Source organism: Tamandua tetradactyla, chromosome 16 (genome assembly GCF_023851605.1).
Source record: "Tamandua tetradactyla isolate mTamTet1 chromosome 16, mTamTet1.pri, whole genome shotgun sequence".
Classification (NCBI taxonomy): Eukaryota; Metazoa; Chordata; class Mammalia; order Pilosa; family Myrmecophagidae; genus Tamandua; species Tamandua tetradactyla.
This window is the reverse complement of record NC_135342.1, coordinates 67,253,204-67,273,100: the sequence shown is the minus strand read 5'-3', so window position 1 is coordinate 67,273,100 and position 19,897 is coordinate 67,253,204. Positions and strand designations below refer to the sequence as shown.

General features: G+C 38.5%; 1 protein-coding gene and 1 long non-coding RNA gene across 6 annotated transcripts in view; both read right to left on the bottom strand.

Moving 5' to 3' along the window:
- Positions 1 to 11,167, bottom strand: part of LOC143659711 (uncharacterized) — a 76,436-nt gene extending 65,269 nt beyond the window's left edge. The window contains exons 1-2 of the long non-coding RNA XR_013163661.1: positions 11,141 to 11,167; positions 7,983 to 8,057 (exon numbers count right to left, since the gene is read on the bottom strand). This is a non-coding gene — a long non-coding RNA (uncharacterized LOC143659711). The remainder of the gene's footprint in view (positions 1 to 7,982; positions 8,058 to 11,140) is intronic.
- Positions 11,168 to 12,914: 1,747 nt separating this feature from the next.
- The window catches only part of TAT (tyrosine aminotransferase), a 69,828-nt gene continuing 62,845 nt past the window's right edge, over positions 12,915 to 19,897 (bottom strand). For all 5 annotated transcript variants that reach the window (XM_077132938.1, XM_077132939.1, XM_077132940.1 and 2 more), the window contains 7 exons: positions 17,780 to 17,918; positions 17,294 to 17,346; positions 16,397 to 16,549; positions 15,687 to 15,815; positions 15,280 to 15,363; positions 14,409 to 14,507; positions 12,915 to 13,990 (listed from right to left, as the gene is read on the bottom strand). In XM_077132938.1, coding sequence (XP_076989053.1) covers positions 13,850 to 13,990; positions 14,409 to 14,507; positions 15,280 to 15,363; positions 15,687 to 15,815; positions 16,397 to 16,549; positions 17,294 to 17,346; positions 17,780 to 17,918 — 798 coding nt within the window. In that variant the 3' untranslated portion in view covers positions 12,915 to 13,849. The remainder of the gene's footprint in view (positions 13,991 to 14,408; positions 14,508 to 15,279; positions 15,364 to 15,686; positions 15,816 to 16,396; positions 16,550 to 17,293; positions 17,347 to 17,779; positions 17,919 to 19,897) is intronic.

Sequence of the window (19,897 nt, the reverse complement as noted above, 5' to 3'; positions counted from 1 at the left end):
ACAAGAGAGGATGTCCAATATCGCCACTGTTATTCAACATTGTGTTCCAGAGTAATTGGACAAGAAAAAGAAATACTAAGCATCAAAATTGGAAAAGAAGAAGTAAAACTCTCACTGTTTGCAGATGATATGATACTATATGTCGAAAACCCTGAAAAATCCACAGCAAAACTACTAGAGCGAATAAATGAGTACAGCAAAGTGGCAGGGTACAAGATAAAAAATCCGTAATGTTTCTATACGCTAGTAATGGGCAATCTGATGGGGAAATCAAGAAAAAAACTCCATTTACAATTGCAACCAAAAGAATAAAATATTTAGGAATAAATTTAATTAAAGAGACAAAAGTCCTGTACAAAGAAAACTACAAGAAATTGTTAAAAGAAATCACAGGAGACCTAAATAAATGGAAGGTCATACCGTGTTCATGGATTGGAAGACTAAATATAGTTAAGATGTCAATTCTACCTAAATTGATTTACAGATTCAATGCAATACCAATTAAAATCCCAACAACTTACTTTTCAGAAACAGAACCAAAATGGTTAAAAGAATCCTGAGAAAGAGAAATGAAGTCGGAGGACTCACACTACCTAACTTTAAGGCATACATTGAAGCTACAGTGGTCAAAACAGCATAGTACTGGCATAAAGATAGATATACTGACCAATGGAATAGAATAGAGTGTTCAGATGCAGACCCTCTCATCCATGGACAAATGATCTTTGATGAGGCAGTCAAGTCAACTCACCTGGGACAGAACAGTCTCTTCAATAAATGGTGCCTAGAGAACTGGATATCCATATGCAAAAGAATGAAAGAGGATCCATATCTCACACCCTATACAAAAACTAACTCAAAATGGATCAAAGACCTAAACATTAGATCAAAGACCATAAAACAGTTAGAAGAAAATATAGGAAGATATCTTATAAATCTTATCATAGGAGGCGGTTTCCTAGGCCTTACACCCAAAGCACAAGCACTGAAGAAAGAAAGAAAGAAATGGGAACTCCTCAAAATTAAACACTTTTGTGCATCAAAGAACTTTGTCAAGAAAGTAAAAAGACAGCCTACACAATGGGAGACAATATTTGGAAACGATATATCAGATAAAGGTCTAGTATCCAGAATATATAAAGAGATTGTTCAACTCAATAACAGAAAGACAGAGAACCCAATTACAAAATGGGCAAAAGACTTGAACAGATACCTTTCAGAAGAAGAAATACAAATGGCCAAAAGGCACATGAAGAGATGCTCAACTTCCCTGGCTATTAGGGGAATGCGAATCAAAACCACAATGAGATATCATCTCATACCCACCAGAATGGCCATTATCAATAAAACAGAAAACGTCAAGTGTTGGAGAGAATGTGGAGAAAGAGGCACACTTATCCACTGTTGGTGGGAATGTTAAATGGTACAACCTCTTTGAAAGGCAGTTTGGTGGTTCCTCAGGAAGCTAAGTATAGAATTGCCATATGACCTGGCAATACCATTGCTAGGCATCTACTCAGAGGACATGAAGGCCAGGACATAAACGGACATTTGCACGGCAATGTTTATAGCAGCATTATTTACAATTGCGAAGAGATGGAAACAGCCAAAATGTCCAAAAGATGAGTGGCTAAACAAACTGTGGTACATACATACGATGGAATATTATGCAGCTATAAGACAGAATAAAGTTATGAAGTATGCAACAACATGGATGGACCTAAAGGACATTATGCTGAGTAAGATTAGTCAGAAACAAAAGGACAAATACTGTATGGTCTCACTGATACAAACTGACATTAGTGAATAAACTTGGAGAATTTCATTGGTAACAGAGACCATCAAGAGATAGCAATAGGGTAAGATATTGGCTAATTGGAGCTGAAGGGATACAGGTTGTGCAACAGGACTGGTTGTAAAAATTCAGAAATGGACAGCACAATACTACCTAACTGTAATACAATTATGTTAGAACACTGAATGAAGCTGAATGTGAGAATGACAGAGGGAGGAAGACTGGGGGCACAAATGAAATCAGAAAGAAAGATAGACAATAAAGACTGAGAAGGTATAATCTAGGAATGCCTGGAGTGTATAATGATAGTGACTAAATGTACAAATTTAAAAAGGTTTTTGCGTGAGGAAGAACAAAGGAATGTCATTACTGTAGGTGTTGAAACAGATGGTAATTAATATTTCAAAAATTTAACTTATGTGTGAGACTAAAGCAAAAAATGTTTATTTGGTACAAAATTTATATTTTGACTGCTGCAGTTCCTAATATAACTTATGTTAACAGCTTAATTGAACACCATAAGTACATGGAACCTTAAATAGGGCATAAGATTTTGTATATTTGTCTTGAGTGATGACCCAATAAATCCCAGAGTGATTTGAACAGTGAGTAAAAAAGTATTTGCAAAGTCCCCTTGGGGGAATGGTGAGAAAGGGGGAAAATTCAACTTTCCCAAGTAGAGAATTCTTGATATTTTCACAAGCAATGGGGACAATCAAAGCTTAGCCCCCAATGTTGGGGTTTGTTCATATGAAACTTAACCCCACAAAGGATAGGTCAAGACTACTGAAAATTAGGCCTAAGAGTCACCCCCAAGAGAACCTCTTTCGTGGCTAAGATGTGCCCTCTCTCTTCAGCCAACACAACAAGCAAACTCACCGCCCTCCCCGTCTACATGGGACATGACTCCCAGGGATGTGGACCTTCCTGGCAACGTGGGACAGAAATCCTAGAATGAGCTGAGACTCAGCATCAAGGGATTGAGAAAACCTTCTCAACCAAAAGGGGGAAGAATGAAATGAGACAAAATAAAGTGTCAGTGGCTGAGAGATTCCAAACAGAGTCTAGAGGTTATCCTGGAGGTTATTCTTACGTATTAAATAGATTATCACCTTGTTAGTCAAGAGTAAAGGAGAGGCTGAAGAGAACAGCCTGAAAATGTAGGGCTGTGTTCCAGTAGCCATATTTCTTGAAGACAATCATATAATGATAAAATTTTCACAACATGACTGTGTGATTGTGAAAACCTTGTGCCTGATGCCCCTTTTATCTACCTTATCAACAGGCGAGTAAAACATATGGAATAAAAATAAATAATAGGGGGAACAAATATTAAAATAAATTTAGATTGAAATGCTAGTGCTCAATGAAAGGCAGGGTAAGGGGTATGGTATGTATGAATTTTTTTCTGTTTTCTTTTTATTTCTTTTTCTGAATTGATGCAAATGTTCTAAGAAATGATCATGATGATGAATATGAACTATGTGATGATATTGTGAATTACTGATTATATATGTAGAATGGAATGATCATATGTTAAGAATGTTCTTGTTTGTTTGTTATATTTTTTTAAAAATTAATAAAAATTTTTTTTAAAAAATCCAACCCAAACCATCCCTGCCAACCTAAAAAACACCTAGGGCTTTATATAAGATTCTACAAAGGTTCCATGCATATGATTACTTTCCAGAAACCTACAACCTCCAGATGGGTTCCTAGGCCAGGTAAGTCCTGAAACCCAGAGGGACCAGACTCTCCAGAACATCAACTAGTTCTAGCCCTCCATCCCATATTATCGATAACCCTTTCCAATATGAAAATGTTAGAAAGGGCATAGCCCAAATTCCCCTACAGAGCAGGAGAAAGAGCAAAAAAGAAGGTATAGTTATATTGTGAAGACAAGATTTAACAAATGAGTATGATTGCTGAATCAATATATTGATATTTCTTTTAGTCTCCTGTGTCTCGAAGCTGCTAGAAGAAAAAACTTAAAATTGTGTAATTGTAACCCATACCAAATTCTGAAATCTGTTCTACAACTAATTCTTACAGTGGACTCTGAAATTTATTGCTTTTTTGTATATAAGCTATTTTTCACAACAATAAAAAAATACACATTGTGGTAAATTAATGGAAAAAGTAACCTGGAGCTATAATAGTGAATAACAGGATAATTTATTAATAGATTGTATGGCCAACACAGGCCCCACTGGGAAGCAAGATCATAAAGCAATTATAAACATAAACTTTGAGATCACATTGACTCGAGTTCTGATTCTTCCACTTACTTGTTGGATGATCTTGGGCAATGTTTTAGTCTGCCAAAGCTGCCAGAATGCAACACACCAGAGATGGATTGGCTTTTAATAAAAGGGGAATTATTTAGTTAAAAACGTATAGCTCTTCAGAGGAAAGGCAGCTAACTTTCATCAGGGGTACTCTCTTACACGAGAAGAAACAGGAAGATGTTTGCTCACTTTCTCTCCTGGCTCCTGAGTTCCAACAGGTTTCCCTGGGGTGATTTCTTTCTGCATCTCTGAATGTCTGGGCTGAGCTGTGAATGTTGGAATGAAGCATGCATGCTGAACTGCTTGGGCTGTGCTGCATTGAGATCTCTTCTGACCTTTCTCCTTTAAGCCTCCAACTAATTAAACTAAATATCACTCATTGCAGAAGGCACTCCCCTTAGCTGACTACAGATGTAATCAGCTATAGATGAGTTTTACATGCTAATGGTTCATGTCAACAACAACAGAACTAGGCACCCTCACCTGGCCAAGTTGACGCCTGAACCTAACTATCTCAAGCAAGTTATTTATCCTCTGTCTTGGTTTCCTCATTTTTAAATGGAGATGACAATTATACATAAGTCATAAAGTCTTGTGAGAAGTAAAATAAATAATAACTGAAAATGGAAATGCTCAATAGATGTTAGCTACTTGGAGGTGACATTTAACCTGAGACTGAAGGTTAAGAAGGAAAGTTCCTTGAGAAAATATGGAGAAAAGGGCTTTAGGGAGGATAAGCAGTACATTTAAAGGCTTGAGGTGGGAAAGAGCACACCATGATTGAAGAACTAAAAAGGGTAGCTTGGCTGAATCATAGTAAGAAAGGTAGAAATGGCATAAAATGAGACTTGATACACCAAAATCATATGCAACAAAATAAAAAATAGATAAACTGGACTTTATCAAAGTTTAAAACTTTTGTGCATTGATAAGGACATTATCAAGAAAGTGAAAAGACTATAAACAAAATTGGGGAAATATTTAGAAATCATAAATGTAATAAAGGACTAATATCCAGAATATATAAAGAACTCCTAAAACTCAACCACAAAAAGACAAACTATACCCAATTTAAAAATGAGAAAAGGATATGAATAGATATTTTTCCAGTGAAGACATACAATAGTCACAAACACATGAAAAGATGTTCAACGTCATTACTCATTAGGGAAATAAATGCAAATCAAAACCACAATGAAATACCATGTCACATCCACTAGAATGGCAATTATTTAAAAAATGGGAAATAACTGCTAGCAAGGACACAGAGAAATGAAAACCCTCATATGTTGTTGGTGGGAATGCAAATGATCCAGCCACTGTGGAAACTAGCTTGGCAGTTGCTCAAAAAGTTAAGCATAAAACACCATATGACCCAGAAATCCCATCTCTAGGTATCTACTCAAAAGAAAGCAGGTACTCAAACACATATTTGAACAACAATGTTCACAGCAACATTATTCATAATAGCCAAAAGGCAGAAGCAACCCAACCGTCCATCAGCAGATGAATGGATAAATAAAATGTGACATATACACAATGGAATATTATTCAGCCTTAAAAATGAAAAACATGAACAGACATTTACATACCGATGTTCATAATGACATTATTCACAATCGCCAAAAGATGGAAATAACCCAAGTGTCCATCAACTGATGAATGGACGAAAATACTGGTATATACATACATGGGCTATTATTCAGCTGTAAGAAAGAATGAAGTACTGATGCATGTGACAACATGAATGAACCAGGAGGACATTATGTTGAGTAAAATAAGCCAGACACAAAAGGATACATATTATATGGCTTCACTAATACGAACTAATTATTAATGAGCAAACTCTTGGATTTAAAATCTAGAGTACAGATTACTAGAAGATAGAACAAGAGTAGAGAATGGGGAGCTGATGCTTAATTTGTACAGAATTTTTTGTGTGTGCAGAATTTTAAATAAAGGTGATTGCAAATGCTTGGAAATGGAAAGAGGTGATGGTAGCACGTTAATGCAAGTGTAATTAACAATGCTGAATTATGGGTGTGATTATTGTTGAAAGGAGTTTTGGGTCGTGCATGTCACTATAAGGAAAGCTAGAGGGTAAAACATGGAATACCAAATGCAAACTACAGTGTGTGTATATATATATGTATATTATATATATAATACATATATATTATATACATACTATGAATATGTATAAATTATATTCAAACTATGAAAGAATATTTTTACATTCTTCCATCAGCTGTAACAATGGTACAACACCAATGCTAAGTGTCTATAATAGGGAGATGTACAGGGTGTGGGGTTTTCTTTTTGGAGTAATGAAATGTTCTCAAATTGACTGTGGTGATGAATGCATAACTTTGTAATTTTACCAAGAGCCAGTGACTGTACACTTTGGATGGATTGTATGGTATGTGAATAAGACTGTTGATTTTTTTTTAAATGAAGTTCATATACATGCCACTGCATGGATGAACCTTGAAAACATTATGTTGAATGAAATAAGTCAGACATAAAGGGGCATATTGTATGACTCTACTTACATAAAATAGCTAAAATAAGCAAACTCACAGAGACAGAAAATAGATCAGGGGAAATGGGGAGTTAATGCATAATGAGTACAGGATTTCTGTTTGGGGTGATAGAAATCTGGTAAAGGATGGTGGTAAGGGCAGTGCAACATTGTGAATGTGATTTGTTCCTCTGAAAGGTATGTTTAGGAGTAGTTGAGATGGGAAAATTTAGTGTATATATGTTTCCACAATGTAAAAAAAAAAAAAAAGAGCAACTATAGAGACAATGAAAATTATATGCAATACATAATCCTAATAATGGATTCAAGCAAATAATGGAGGAGAAAGGGCCAAAACAGAAATTATTGGGACAAATAAAAAAGTGAAATATAGGTTATAACCTATATATCAAATTTCTTGAACTTGAAAACTGTATTTAAGGCAGTTATATAAGTGAATATCTTTGTTCTTAGGAAATGTAGATGGAAGTACTATGTGTTCAAGAAGCATGATGTACACAGCCTACTCTAAAATGTTTAGGAAATAGAAAGATTGAAATATAGAAAAATATAGCAAAGTGGGAAAATACTAAAATTGGTGGATCTGCGTATCTGAGAGGGGTATTTTGGAGTTCTCTGTATAGGTTTTGTATTATTTTTGCAGCTGTCCCATAAATTTGAAATTATTCCAAAATAAAAAGTTTAATGAAAAAAAAAAAAGAGCCTTGAGAGGGAGGGAGAGGCCAAATTGGCAGAAACTTATAGCCATATAGGAGTTTTAAATTCATTCTAAGTGCAGTAAAGAAAGTAAGGTGTAGTTTTAAGCAAAGCTTTTGAAGGAGATATTCAATGTTTGAATCTCAGACTTTGAAGAACTTAAACAGAGGAATGAAATTATATGCTTTATGTTTTGAAAAGTTCACGAAGTTGGAGGCAAGAATATAAGCAGGGGGTTAATGGGGAAGCAAGAAAATGATATAGGATGCTGTCATTTATGACACCACCAAACACTAGTTTCTCAAAGTACTCATGTCCTTTATTTCCCAACACCATACTTGTCTATTCATGGCTTTTCAGGTAATTTTTACAATTTGTCTTTGTTTCCCATTTTAGGAATTTGATAAATAGTCATCCCAGGCCCTGGAATGGTGCTCAAAGTATCAAAGACTCAGGCTCTGTCACAGATGACTCTTATTCTCAAGGGCACTTCACGGTCTAAGACAGCTGCTGGAACTCCAGCCCTTACCTTTCCAGCCATCAAAAAGAAGGATGAGATAATTAAGGCTACAATCCAGGAAAGACATTCCCAGGGAGTAATACATACCACTTTTGCTTCTTATATCTTATTGGACAGAATATAGTCAAATTGCTAACCTACCTGCAAAGGAAGTTAGGAAAACAGTCTTATTCCAAGTGATCATATGCCAACCTAAAAACCAGGACTTTTTCCCTTCTGGAAAGGAAGGGGAGAATATACATTGGGAAACATCTAACAGTCTGTCACATCAGTCTATATTTTTGTTGCAGAGAATTAATAAAATAATTATTTCTCTATTTTAATAAATACTGATTAATAAAATATTTTCAGGCACAAAAAGTACATTATATTAACATAAAATTGGTTTAAAAATGGAATAGAAATGCAAGATAAGAAAAAGGAATAATGTAACATTTCTAACTGTTGAAGAGTTTGTTCAGACTTTTGTTGTTGTTGTTTTTTGCCATGGGCAGGTACCAGAAGTGAACCAGGTCTCCTGCATGGCAGGTGAGAATTCTGCCTGCTGAGCCACTGCCACACCGCCCCCAGACATTTGCTTTTTTACATGGATTATAGTAGTTACCAAATCACATATGGTACTTAAATTTCATTGAATATGTTTAAAAAGTGATAGAACTCTTTTATTAAAATGTCAATATTTTAAAATGCTGGAATTATAAACTTTGCATGGAAACAATGTGATGTCAACTTGAAAATGTGCATGGAAATGGAGGAATTGGATTGTTTACACCAGAATCTACTGATAATTTAGCATCAGTAAAAGAGCGACCATCAGACTTTAAATACCTTCTGATGTGCCTTAAAAGGGAGCACGTGGTACTGCCTATATCAGATTCTTGTAAAAAAAAAAAAATGTTGGACCTGTATCTAAATAGTCTTCTGACCAGTGTTTCTCAATCTTTGAAAAATTACTATTACTATTATTTCCCTTAGAAGTCTTTTTCAGACATGTTTTCCTAAATGCCCCCCATTAATTTTATCACCAAAGATATGCTGTGTATCTGCTTATGTACTCTCTATATATTTATGCTTTCTATGTAAAAAGAGTAAGATTTTCACCCTCTAAAGAAACATTTTTGTCCCAGCAAAAAATACTGATTGCTGCTGTTGAGAAGGCATGCTGTACAACTAAATTCCATTTAATGGAAATATGGGTTTTAGAGAAACCATATTTATTAGAATAAATGACACCACAAGGAAGCAAGCAAGTAAATCCAAAATGTTGGACATTTTATAGAAAAATTGGTCCAGTTTCTGCAACAAAATTATGTGAAAGAAAGAAAAAGACAGGGAGAGAAGGAGGAAGGGAATCTAGATTAAGAGAGACTTGAGATATACAATTAAAAGTGATGTGAACTTTAAATCCTGAGTCGAACAGATCAACTATAAGAAGCCAATTTGGAGGCAATGAAGATATTTGATTATGGACTAGATATTAGACTGTTCCAAGAATTACTTGATGTGATGTGGCACATGGTTAAGAAAATATGATTTAGAGATGCATATTGAGGTGTTTAGGGTTGGAGTGGGGAGATAACATGATGCCTAGGATTTGCTTTATTATACTTCAGCAAAGAAAATAAGAAAAAGGAAAAAAGAAAAAACATGGCAAAATCTTGATAATCACTGAATCTGGGTGATAGATATATCGGTGTTAATTATACTATTGTTTCGACTGTGTATATATATATGTTTTAAATTTTCAGTCAAAATTATTTTAGAGAACATGTAAAGAAAAACGTTTAATGATCACTATTCACATTCATGCTAATTCTGATACTTACAAAAATATTCCAGATATTTTTCTAGAAATTTTGTTTGCAGTGTGGAAGTCCAATTGACACTTCGCCCTGCTTCAGTTATGAAATTCCAGAATCAGAAAAATAAGTACTTTGTACCCTGTGAAGAACCAACAATGATCAGGTCACCCAGTCTAGTTCTAATTCTGGAGAAAAACTTTTAAAAGTAAACTCCTGTAAGTGTGGGAAAAAATGGTGCTTTCCTTGACTTTTATTTTTTATTTATTTATTCATTTATTTTACATGAGCAGGCACCGCGAAATGAACCCGGGTTTCCAGCCTGGCAGGCGAGAATTCTGTCTGCTGAGCCACCATGGCCCTTCCTTGACTTTTAGAATGCTGATGTCTGAAAAGGTTGTCATAATCTTTGGGGATATGGTGAGCATGAAAAAAAAGTCTCTCTACCAAGAACAAAAAAATGTAAACCTATAACCTTGTATGTTTTTCCTTTTTAAAAAACTTGCCAATTCTTTAAATACCAAATAAATATTGGAGAGTTGGACCTTCTGAAGTCTTACTCCTTTTATGCTAGTAACGTTTTCAGTTAACCTCTCGTTGCAGTTCACTAAAAAAGTTTAAAATCGCAATACTTTAGTCTTTGTATTTTCTTATTCTTCTTTCATCATTCATACAACAAATATGTACGGAATGCCTACCATGTGCCCTAAGCTGTTCTAGGCACTAGGGATATAGAAGAAAATAAAACAGATCAAAAGAAAAGGACATAAATCTTTGCCCTCACGGAGTTGACATTCTAAGGGGGGGGGGAGGATTCTTTAAATGGGACATAACGTAAAATCAGTTTGAATTTCGGTTATCAAATGAGCAAATGGCTCAAAGAACATAAATTCTTTCCTATGCTTTAAATACTGAATGACAAAAATTAAGACACACGTGTGCTAGTTCTTTTGTGCCTCCTTGTCTCTGGGCGTCACCTTCTACATGGTGTGTCAGAGTGACTGTTCCTTTGAAGGTGCTGGGAAACAATTCGGCCCAAGGAAGTATCCGAATTTGAGGGTTACAACCTCATATGTAACTTGTTTGTAAAAATACCTAAACTGTTGGGAAAAAAAATAAGAATATGACCCCGGAAATTCTGCATTTCTCCAGGCACTCAGGACCGTGAGGAACACGATTCACGCGAGAAAAATTTCAGGACACTAAACTTTGGGAAACGGACACCAGCTAAACGGATTCGCTGCTGTTTCACAGCTCCCTGCACTCGCTGAGACGCGCCCAGAGCTGGGAAAAGGTAACCGGTGCTGACAACGCCACAGGACTTGAGATCTTCCTGGAAGCCTCTAGCCGAGTGGGGCCCAAATTGGGAAAGACGGAAGACGGGGGTGAGGAGGTGGAATAACCTCGTGGCAAAGAATGGGTTCTGGAGGGGGGCGCTGGAGACAAAAAGGAAACCCCAAACTGAAGAAGAAAAAGTAGGACACGCTCACAGGAACTGACCTGTCACCCTCTTAGGTTCTGCACCTGCGCCGCGTACTCAGCCCTGCCCCTTAGTCTGCACATGCGCGCTAAGCGGTCCAGGCCCCGTCTCCCCTCAATGTCCACCGTCTGCGCCTGCGCCTCAGCCTACACTTGCGCCTGCGCCTGCGCCTGCGCCTGCGCAGTCTTGGACCGCTTCGGGCCCCGTGGCTGCTGATCCCTTCCCTGGCTGAGGGAGTGGGGTGGCTTGGGAACGTCGTCTGTGGTACTCACCGTTAGACAGTAGGCGGTCCTCGGGTATAGGAAGGAAAGGTTGGTTATAGGAAGGAAAGATTGGTGAATTCGCAGCGCAGAGCCCTTATTTCAGATCTTTTCACGCATTCTTTGTTTTATGCTGAGACGTCCCGACGCCACCATCACTCCTGCGCCGCCATCCGCAGAGCTATTGGAAGTTCGTCTCTGCGGGATTTTAAGCGTATTTGGAAGCTGCCCCCGCCTGTTGGGTCCTTTTTAATCTGGAGACACCCAGGACGTGATGGCCGCTTCAGAAATGTCATCCCTCCTTTGACTCCCAGATGAAGCAGAATTGTAAAGTTGTGTGATGAAGTTTAATTTGGAGAAAGAAGGGAGTGATTCACACATGCACAGAATCATCTGGAAATACGCAAAAGAAACTGCCATCGTGTTTACCTCAGAGAAGAAACTAGGTGGTTGAAGGAGGGAAATAAGAGGGAGTGTATTTTCTATCTTTGAAATTTGCCCAGTGTGCATGTATAATTTTAAAAACTATTTATCAAAATGTAGGCACCAAAATGGGCGGGCAATGGTAGGTCAGTGGCAGATTTCTTGCCTGCCATGCCGGAGACCCGGGTTCGATTCCCGGAGCCTGCCCAGGCCAAAAAAAAAAGATGTAGACACCAAGGAAATTCAGAAATTTAAGAGATCTGTGGTTAGAATTCAGCAATGCTGGTTAGAAGTATTTCTACTGTGAAGATAAAATAACTACGAGGGTCTTACCGGTTGTTTCTGGACAGAGATTTTGGGGCGTGTGGAAGAGGGGAGTGCAGGGAGAGGACCCGCGTGCTTGTGGAAAATTAGAGGTGTTTGTGGTGGCAAACAAGAAACTGAAACCTTAATCATACATTCCTTTTGGATTTGCTGAAGAAAATTGAAAGGTCAATTTTAGTGTTTTGCCCACTTAAGTCAAACATGAATGGGAATGGGGTATTTGATCATGATTGTAAGGGAAAAAAATAATTGGGTATGACTGGTAGGGTTGAGACATATAGTTCCTTTTCTATTTAAGGAAAACTTCCCTTAGGGAGGGATCTTAAGGTTGGTTATGGTATTTTCATGTCCCCAAATTTGTAAGATAATGTAAGGCTCCCGCCTCTAAGGTAAAGTAAGGAGGGAAAAAAATTAGGCGACAGACAAAAAGCCAATATTGAGAGAAGATCCAGGACTCCTCTCATTCGGGAGTCAAGCTGAACCAGTTCAACTTGGCTCCCCGGTGAGTGGGCAGTGGATCTGGGCAAGAGTCGGAATTTGGGGCCAGAGGTAGGGGGTCCAAAAAGTTGAAAGAGAATGAAGGCAAAGGCTAGAGGTTATAATTTGTTGCCTCTGAGTTTGCTTTGTGTGTAAGAAGCCAGAAATAAAATTTTTTAGAATAGTGTTTCTTAACTAACTCCAAAAGTCAGTATCTACAAAGAGATAATGCATCGATTAGAGTGAACAGTGGGCAGCCCCTGGGGATAGAAATTCCCCTGAAGAGGAGAAAAACCACATCACAGAGAAATAAACTTAGCAAAATTTATTTTTTAAAAAAGAAGAAAAACAATAATTTAGGCCCTTGGCAAAATAAAGAATCTTGTCAATATAAATGTTTCTTAGAAAACATATGAAAAGATAATATAACATATATCAAATCAATATCAAAGTTACAGCAAAAATAATAATGATTCTATAACAATACAAGCGAGGATATTCCCGGCCCTTACACACTAGAAGTATTTCTAAAAGGCCCTCTGAGTCCTCGTTTCTTTAGTGCAGTTATGCCCTATATTTTAAGAAAGCCTGATACACACAAATCTAAATTTACAAAGTCAGTCAGTTAAAGGATATTTATTTGTATCGTGAAATAATTCTTCCCATAAAAATCAACGGTAGGATTTCTGTCAAGGATCCCTCAAATTGCAAAATTTCCTAGTGTGTTTAGAATAGGATTAACCAAATATGTGTGTCCCCAACATTTTCCCTAGTAATGGCTCCACTGTATTAAGTGAGGTATTACAGAAATGTGGACTTTAGATCTGACTGGGGAGAGTGTGTTCTTCTATTATGAGGAAATGATAGGAGCACAAATTCTCTCAATCTTTTGTTTCTCTCATCCTGAGGTCTTACTTTTCTTGTCTCTGCTGCATTCTTCACCTGATACTCTCAGGGAAAATGGAGAAAACCATATGGCGGGTGGGGGTGGGGGCAGGTAGAGGGGGAGGGAAGTGGCAAACTAATGAATTAGGGAGTTACTCCAGCAGAACAGAGCCAGAGGAGAATCTGGGATTCAGAGTGTATAATGGATATAGGCTGGGATAAAGCAGGAGCAATTCTGAACTGTTGGTGTGGTGTTTCTGAGGTCCCTCTCCCCAGTAGGGGCATCTGGTTTCTGAGGAGCAGCAGCACCCTGCCAGCTCTCCCCAGACAGGATACAACCTCAGGAGAATGGACGCAGACCTATTTGTCACACTCTTCCTGGCTCCCTTCAGCACAGTGGTAGTGCTGCTCACAGAACTCCTGGATCCGGCTACACGCCTCCAGCATCATCACCTCAGGGACTGTGATTACCACTCGGAAGAAATTTGGGTACTCAAAGCACTGCAAAAATAAGAGCCCGTTATTTTCAGAGCAACTGAATCTGGTGCCAGACCACCCTGAAAGTGGCTAAGGCCCTAATCAGCAAGAGACAGTAACACCATTTGATCAGGGTATCAGTTTATTCTGTTCCCATCACTGAGGGGCCAAATCGGTAACTGAGTCCATTCATCATCAGAAGGAGGGTGAGGCAAATTGATTCCATATACCTAGAATATTAGGCCACAGCTTTTTTTCCAGGTAGGAGTGGGATAATAGTGGGAGAGAATTTTTAAATGGAGGCCATGAGATATATCCATTTGAATCTAGTCAAATGAAACCATGCTTTGTTGGGGGAGTGGGAGCCAGGATAAAGGCCAGTCCAGGGGCACTTCTGGGGCTCTACAAACTGTTGAGAATGTCCTGAGACATAAACACCCACCGTTGCTGGGAGGCAATGGACAGATTGCTCCGCAACTAACTGCTCCGTGAACTCCACATCATTCTCAAATTCTGGGAAGTGTTCCATCTCAATTCCAACCTATAGCAGTAATAGAAGAAGGGAAGGTCTAACTTATCAGAAAAAGGGAAAATGGGCCAACTCCCTTTGCCAGAAATTAAGGTAGGGACTGCTGTAAAAAATATCTTGGAACTCTACTACCAACAACTAAGACAGCTCTAGCACTTTTCAGCTCATGGAATTTTTCACAGGAGAGAGTATAAATTGATATTAATATTTGTATTGATGAGTTCTCTCCTGGATGCTGATAAATGAAAGCTGGAAACAGAATGCCAATGTTTATCAAAGAGGCACTATTAGCATTATGGACCAAACAGTTTTTTACTACATGAGACTGTCCCACCCATTGTAATATTTGTAGCATCCTGCCCCACAAAATACCAATAGTACCTCTCTTCACCTCAGTCATTCTGAAAACAAATAAGCAAAAATCCTATACATTCCCTCAAACCCCTTGGAAACCATATAACCATATCACTCCTAGCTGAGACCTATTAAATGATGTGGAAAACCTTTTATGTGTGTCTTCTATCTTCCTTGATCTACATACAAAATGATTCTGTGTACTGAGGAATTAAGTCGTGTAAGAGCTTTTTGAACACTGACATTAAGTTACATCAGTGAAACAATTCAGAACAAGACAGTTCCTAAACTGACTGATTTCTAGTCTCTGTGATTGGTAGCTCCTGAAATTGTCCAGTGTGCACCCTGTAGGACCACCTGTAGCAGTCCTGCTGACTGCTTCCTTTTGCTTAGCATGTACAGGTTTAATCCTTGCCACCCACTTACTTACCATGAGGTACATGGCCCCAGAAGGGCGGATCGGTCGGAGTCCAGGGATGGCAGCCAATGCCCCATAGCAGAGATCAGCATTGGACTACAAGAGGAGGCAGAGAGAAATCAAAAGTTAGGTGAAGAAGAACCAACTCATTTAAAGTAGAGCTGTCCCTGATGATCAGGTACCTAAGCTGGCTCTGCTGGCATAAAGAGTCAACAAGAATTTAAAAAAACTCCTGGCTAGGAACAGAGTTAACTGGCAAAGATGAGAGAAATGTACAGATAGATATTTTTACTGCTGCCACCTCCTGAACGGACATGGAAGCCCTACAGTGGAACATGGCTCCAGAAATGAGAACCTATTCCAGTTCCACTGGTAGCATGCCCTGTACCCTGGAGTCGAAGGCCATGGGCTGCCCTTACCTTGAGGAAGCTTAGAGTGTTGTGGTAGAACTCTTGAGGGGTACGACAAAGGATGCTTTTCAGAGCTCCCTGGACAATGGTGCAGGGTCCCAGGATCCGCTGACTCAGTTTTACCAGCCCATCTCGAATCTAAAAGTCCCACAGAAATCACATTTAGCTTTTCTCAGGAATCCTGCTTCAGGGATCAGTATTCTGACCATTTTTTTCTATCAGATTTTTAATCCCTAGGGAAGTAATGGAACTCCATGGCGTTCTGAACTCAGACCACCTGGCTTGTAGCCCAGTTCTGCCATTCACCCACTTTGTGACTCTGGGGCAAATTATACAACTTCTCTGTTCCTCATTTTTCTCAACTTTAAAATGGAGATAGTGCTAATAGCTTCATAGGGTTGTTGTAAAGATTAAGTAAAAATAGTGTATATAAACTACTGGCACACAGTAAGCCCTCAAACAATATTAGCTGTCATTGCTATTATTGTTTCCTTTTGTGTGGTCCCCAAATGAGAGGCAGATGGAACTTCTTCACAGAACCAGACACAGGAAACTGAGTTTGGGAGAGGAATAACAGTTATGATTTTTAGCCCGCATCTTTCCAGGCACCCTGAACTACAGGACCAAGGAGAAGGAAGAAATCCCACGTCCTCACTACTGTGCATGCAAAGAAAGTGAGTGTGTTAAAAAGGCAGGCTATTCCACTACATTGCTCTCACCTCATTGCCAAAAATGTCTCTCCGATCATGGATAAGGATCCAGCCCAACCTCCAGCCTGGAACCAGCCAGCGCTTGGCCAGCCCTCCACAAGACAAGATGGGAACGTTGGTGCTGAGGCTGGCCAGTGGCTCATATTTGTCATCTGAAAACACCTGTGGAGAAGAGACGCTCAGTATAGTTGTTTTCTTGCCCACTTCCCTCCAAATCTCAGGCCTCCCCGCCTGCAGACTTGTGGGCTCATCCTACATTGAAGAACAAATGGGATTCCAAGAAGCTTCAGAGGAGACCGGCCTGGATAAATGAGGCCTAAAATGAGGAAACTGGCCCTAGACCAATACTATGTAATCCCATGAAAGCAGCTCTATGGAGTTAATAGCTATTGGAGATAAAAACTTAGAAACGAAATATGGTTCCACAATCTCTCATCTGAAACTTCTGGACCCAGGTATGTTACAGAGTGCAGAACTGCTAGGATTATTGAAAGGTTATATGGTACATAATAATGGTTTTTGGTAACATTCCAGAATGGTCTGGGGCACTATCAGTATCAAGCATATTAACATTTCTGCCACTTCTCTTACACTCTTAACAAATATGTAGATCTACAAGTAGAATAAATAAAATCTAAAAATATATTATCACGTCAAGTCAGATTTTGCCACCAAATGAATTCCAAAAATCTTCGCATTTTCATACATTTTTGGATTTCAGAAAAATGCCTAAGAGGTTATGGATTTGTACTTATTAAAAGTGTAAAGATACTAATTTGCCATACTGAAATTATTAGGAGTTGCTTCTGGCTATTCCAGTTACCACATCTAAAGGTAAATTAAGAGAAACACATAAAATAATTTGGGATCTAGATTATTGCATGATATTTCTTGCCTGGGACTTACCATGTCTCCATAGATCTCATCAGCTAAAATGGGGACACACTGCCTTGCAGCCACTGAAATTAAGAGAAACATGATGAAATCATTTTTAATGTGAATTGCCTTAGCATTTAATATTCACATAGTCTTATTGTATTTTGCATTTCATATTTGTGTATTTTGTCTTCCTCTTTAAGAACTAACTTCTTCTGATACTCTTCCAAGGTACAGAGCCTCAATTTACCTTTTAATTGGCTAGATATTTCAAACCCTGTCTTCCACATGATGCAGGAAGTGGAGAGGCAAGTATTTCTTAGTTTTTACCTTCTTTTGGGTAAGTCCTACCATTGCTTTAGCACACTGTGTACTAGAGACCCCAGTACAGATCCTTCACCTCTATTCTAGGCTTGGAACAAAGCGAAGGACTCTTTTTTATCTTATTCCAGAAGTCAGTAAAGGATCACCTCCCTTTCCTCCCCTCCCTCATGAAGTGAAGACTGCTGGACTTACCCGCCAGAATCTTCTGAAGATGGCTTTTACTGAACACTGACCCACAGGGGTTTGATGGATTATTGACAATAAGACAAGCTGTCTTTTCATCAATCAGAGATTCCAGTTGTTTCAGATCAATTTCCCAAGATTTCTCTGGCTGGGAGGAAGAAAGAGTGAGACTAAGATGAATCTCAAGACAATCACTTAGCCCAAGGGTGTAATGCAAATAATGAAATGTATGTGACCTTGACCTCCCACTTCCAAACGTTTCCCTGATAAAGGCAATGATCTTAACCTTTTAGGGATGGTAATTGAGTGCTTGAATCTAAAATTGAAAAGTCATTTACTGGCCCTGCCCAAATCAAGATGGCAGAGTGAGACACTTGAGAATTCTTTTCTCCCCATAGTTGCTTTGAACAATCAGCAAGAACTGGCAAAAACATCTTTTTCAGGGATCCAGAAAACAGTTAAAAGACTGCAATAACTGCAATAAAATCAGGAAAAAGGCTACTTAAAAGCAGTAGGATCTCATGGTACCTTCCCCCACTCTTGCCAGCATGAAGCCAGTCTGCGCTCCCAGAGCAGATCCCTGGTCCTGGTCCCAGAGGGAGCAGAGTGGCCCTCAGGCACATGCTGGGAGCATGTATGACTGACCCAATCTGTGTGGTTGTGGCCTATGAGACTTGCCATCCCAGAACTTGCCCTGCATGTAGAAGGCAGTCAAGTCGTGCTGCCTAGGGCAAGGGATTGCTAACTATAGCACATAGAGTCAATGCCCCAGAAAGTGACTTAAAATTGTTTCCTAAGGAAGAGAGGACATTTTATTTGAGTTAGTAGAGAAATTCTAGGCCACGCATACATGCGCCAGACAGGATGCACCTGCAGAAGGGATCAGTGGGCCCCTATGCTTTGGCCTAGAGTTATTCTCATAAACTCACTGGATGGATAAGTTCTGAAGGAGAGCACTTGCACAGATCAATCTGAAAAACCTGGGAGAAGTATTTTCTTTTATTCCCTTCTATTTTTTTTTGTTAGCTCCTGGCATTTAAGGTAAGCTCTGTCAGAGCACTAGCTGGATACAAGCTTAAGGAACAGATGCCAAGAGATTATAAATTTCAGTGATCATAGGTTAAAAGATCAAAATGTTTAGGTTTCAACAAAAGGTTACAAAACACAAAGAAATAGGAAGTGATGGCCAGGCAAAGCAGAAGATTAAAAAAATTAGAGATCATCAATGAAAAGGCTCAGAACTGGAAACTACCAGAAAGAGACTTTTAAAAAATGCTTCTAAATATTCTCAAAGAACTAAAGGAAAATATGGACAAAGAACTAAAGGAAAACATGGGCAAAGTACTAAAGAAAATCAAGAAAACAACAGATTAACACAGAGAGAATAGCAATAGAGAGATGAAAAGGAACTAAACATTGCTGAAGACCAAGTAACAGAACTTTAAAATTCCCTGGAGGAGTTCAGCAGCAGATTGGAGCTAGCAGAATAAAGAATCAGTGAACCTGAACATAAGACAATTGAAATCATTCAGTTTGAGGAGCAGAAAGAAGAAAGAATAAAAGAAAAATGAACAGAGCCTGAGGAACCTATGGGACACTATCAAGCATACCAGAATATGCCTTGTGAGAGTCCCAGAAGGAGAAGAGAGAAATATTGCCTTAGAATTAACCAAATTTAACTAAAGATACAAATATACACATCAGAGACACTCAACAAACTCCAAACAGAATAAACCCAAATAGACCCATGCCACAGAATATTATAATCAGATTTTTGAATGCTAAAGAGAGAACTCTGAAAGCTGCAAGAGAGAAGCAATGTGTCATGTACAAGGGAGCCTTAATAAGATTATGCCTATTTTTCATCAGAAACCATGGAGGCAAGAAGGCAGAGGGATGACATATTTAAAAGCAAAAAACAAAAGTTGAAAGCAAAAAAATGCTATCCAAGAATTCTATATCCAGAAAAATCGTTTTTCAAAAATGAAAGAGACATTTAACACTTTCCTAGATAAACTAAAGCTGGTAGAGTTCGTCATCACTAGATTCAGCTCTATAGGAGATGCTAAAAAGAGTTCTCCAGGTTGAAAAAAAATAACAATAGACAATAGACTGAAGCCACATGAA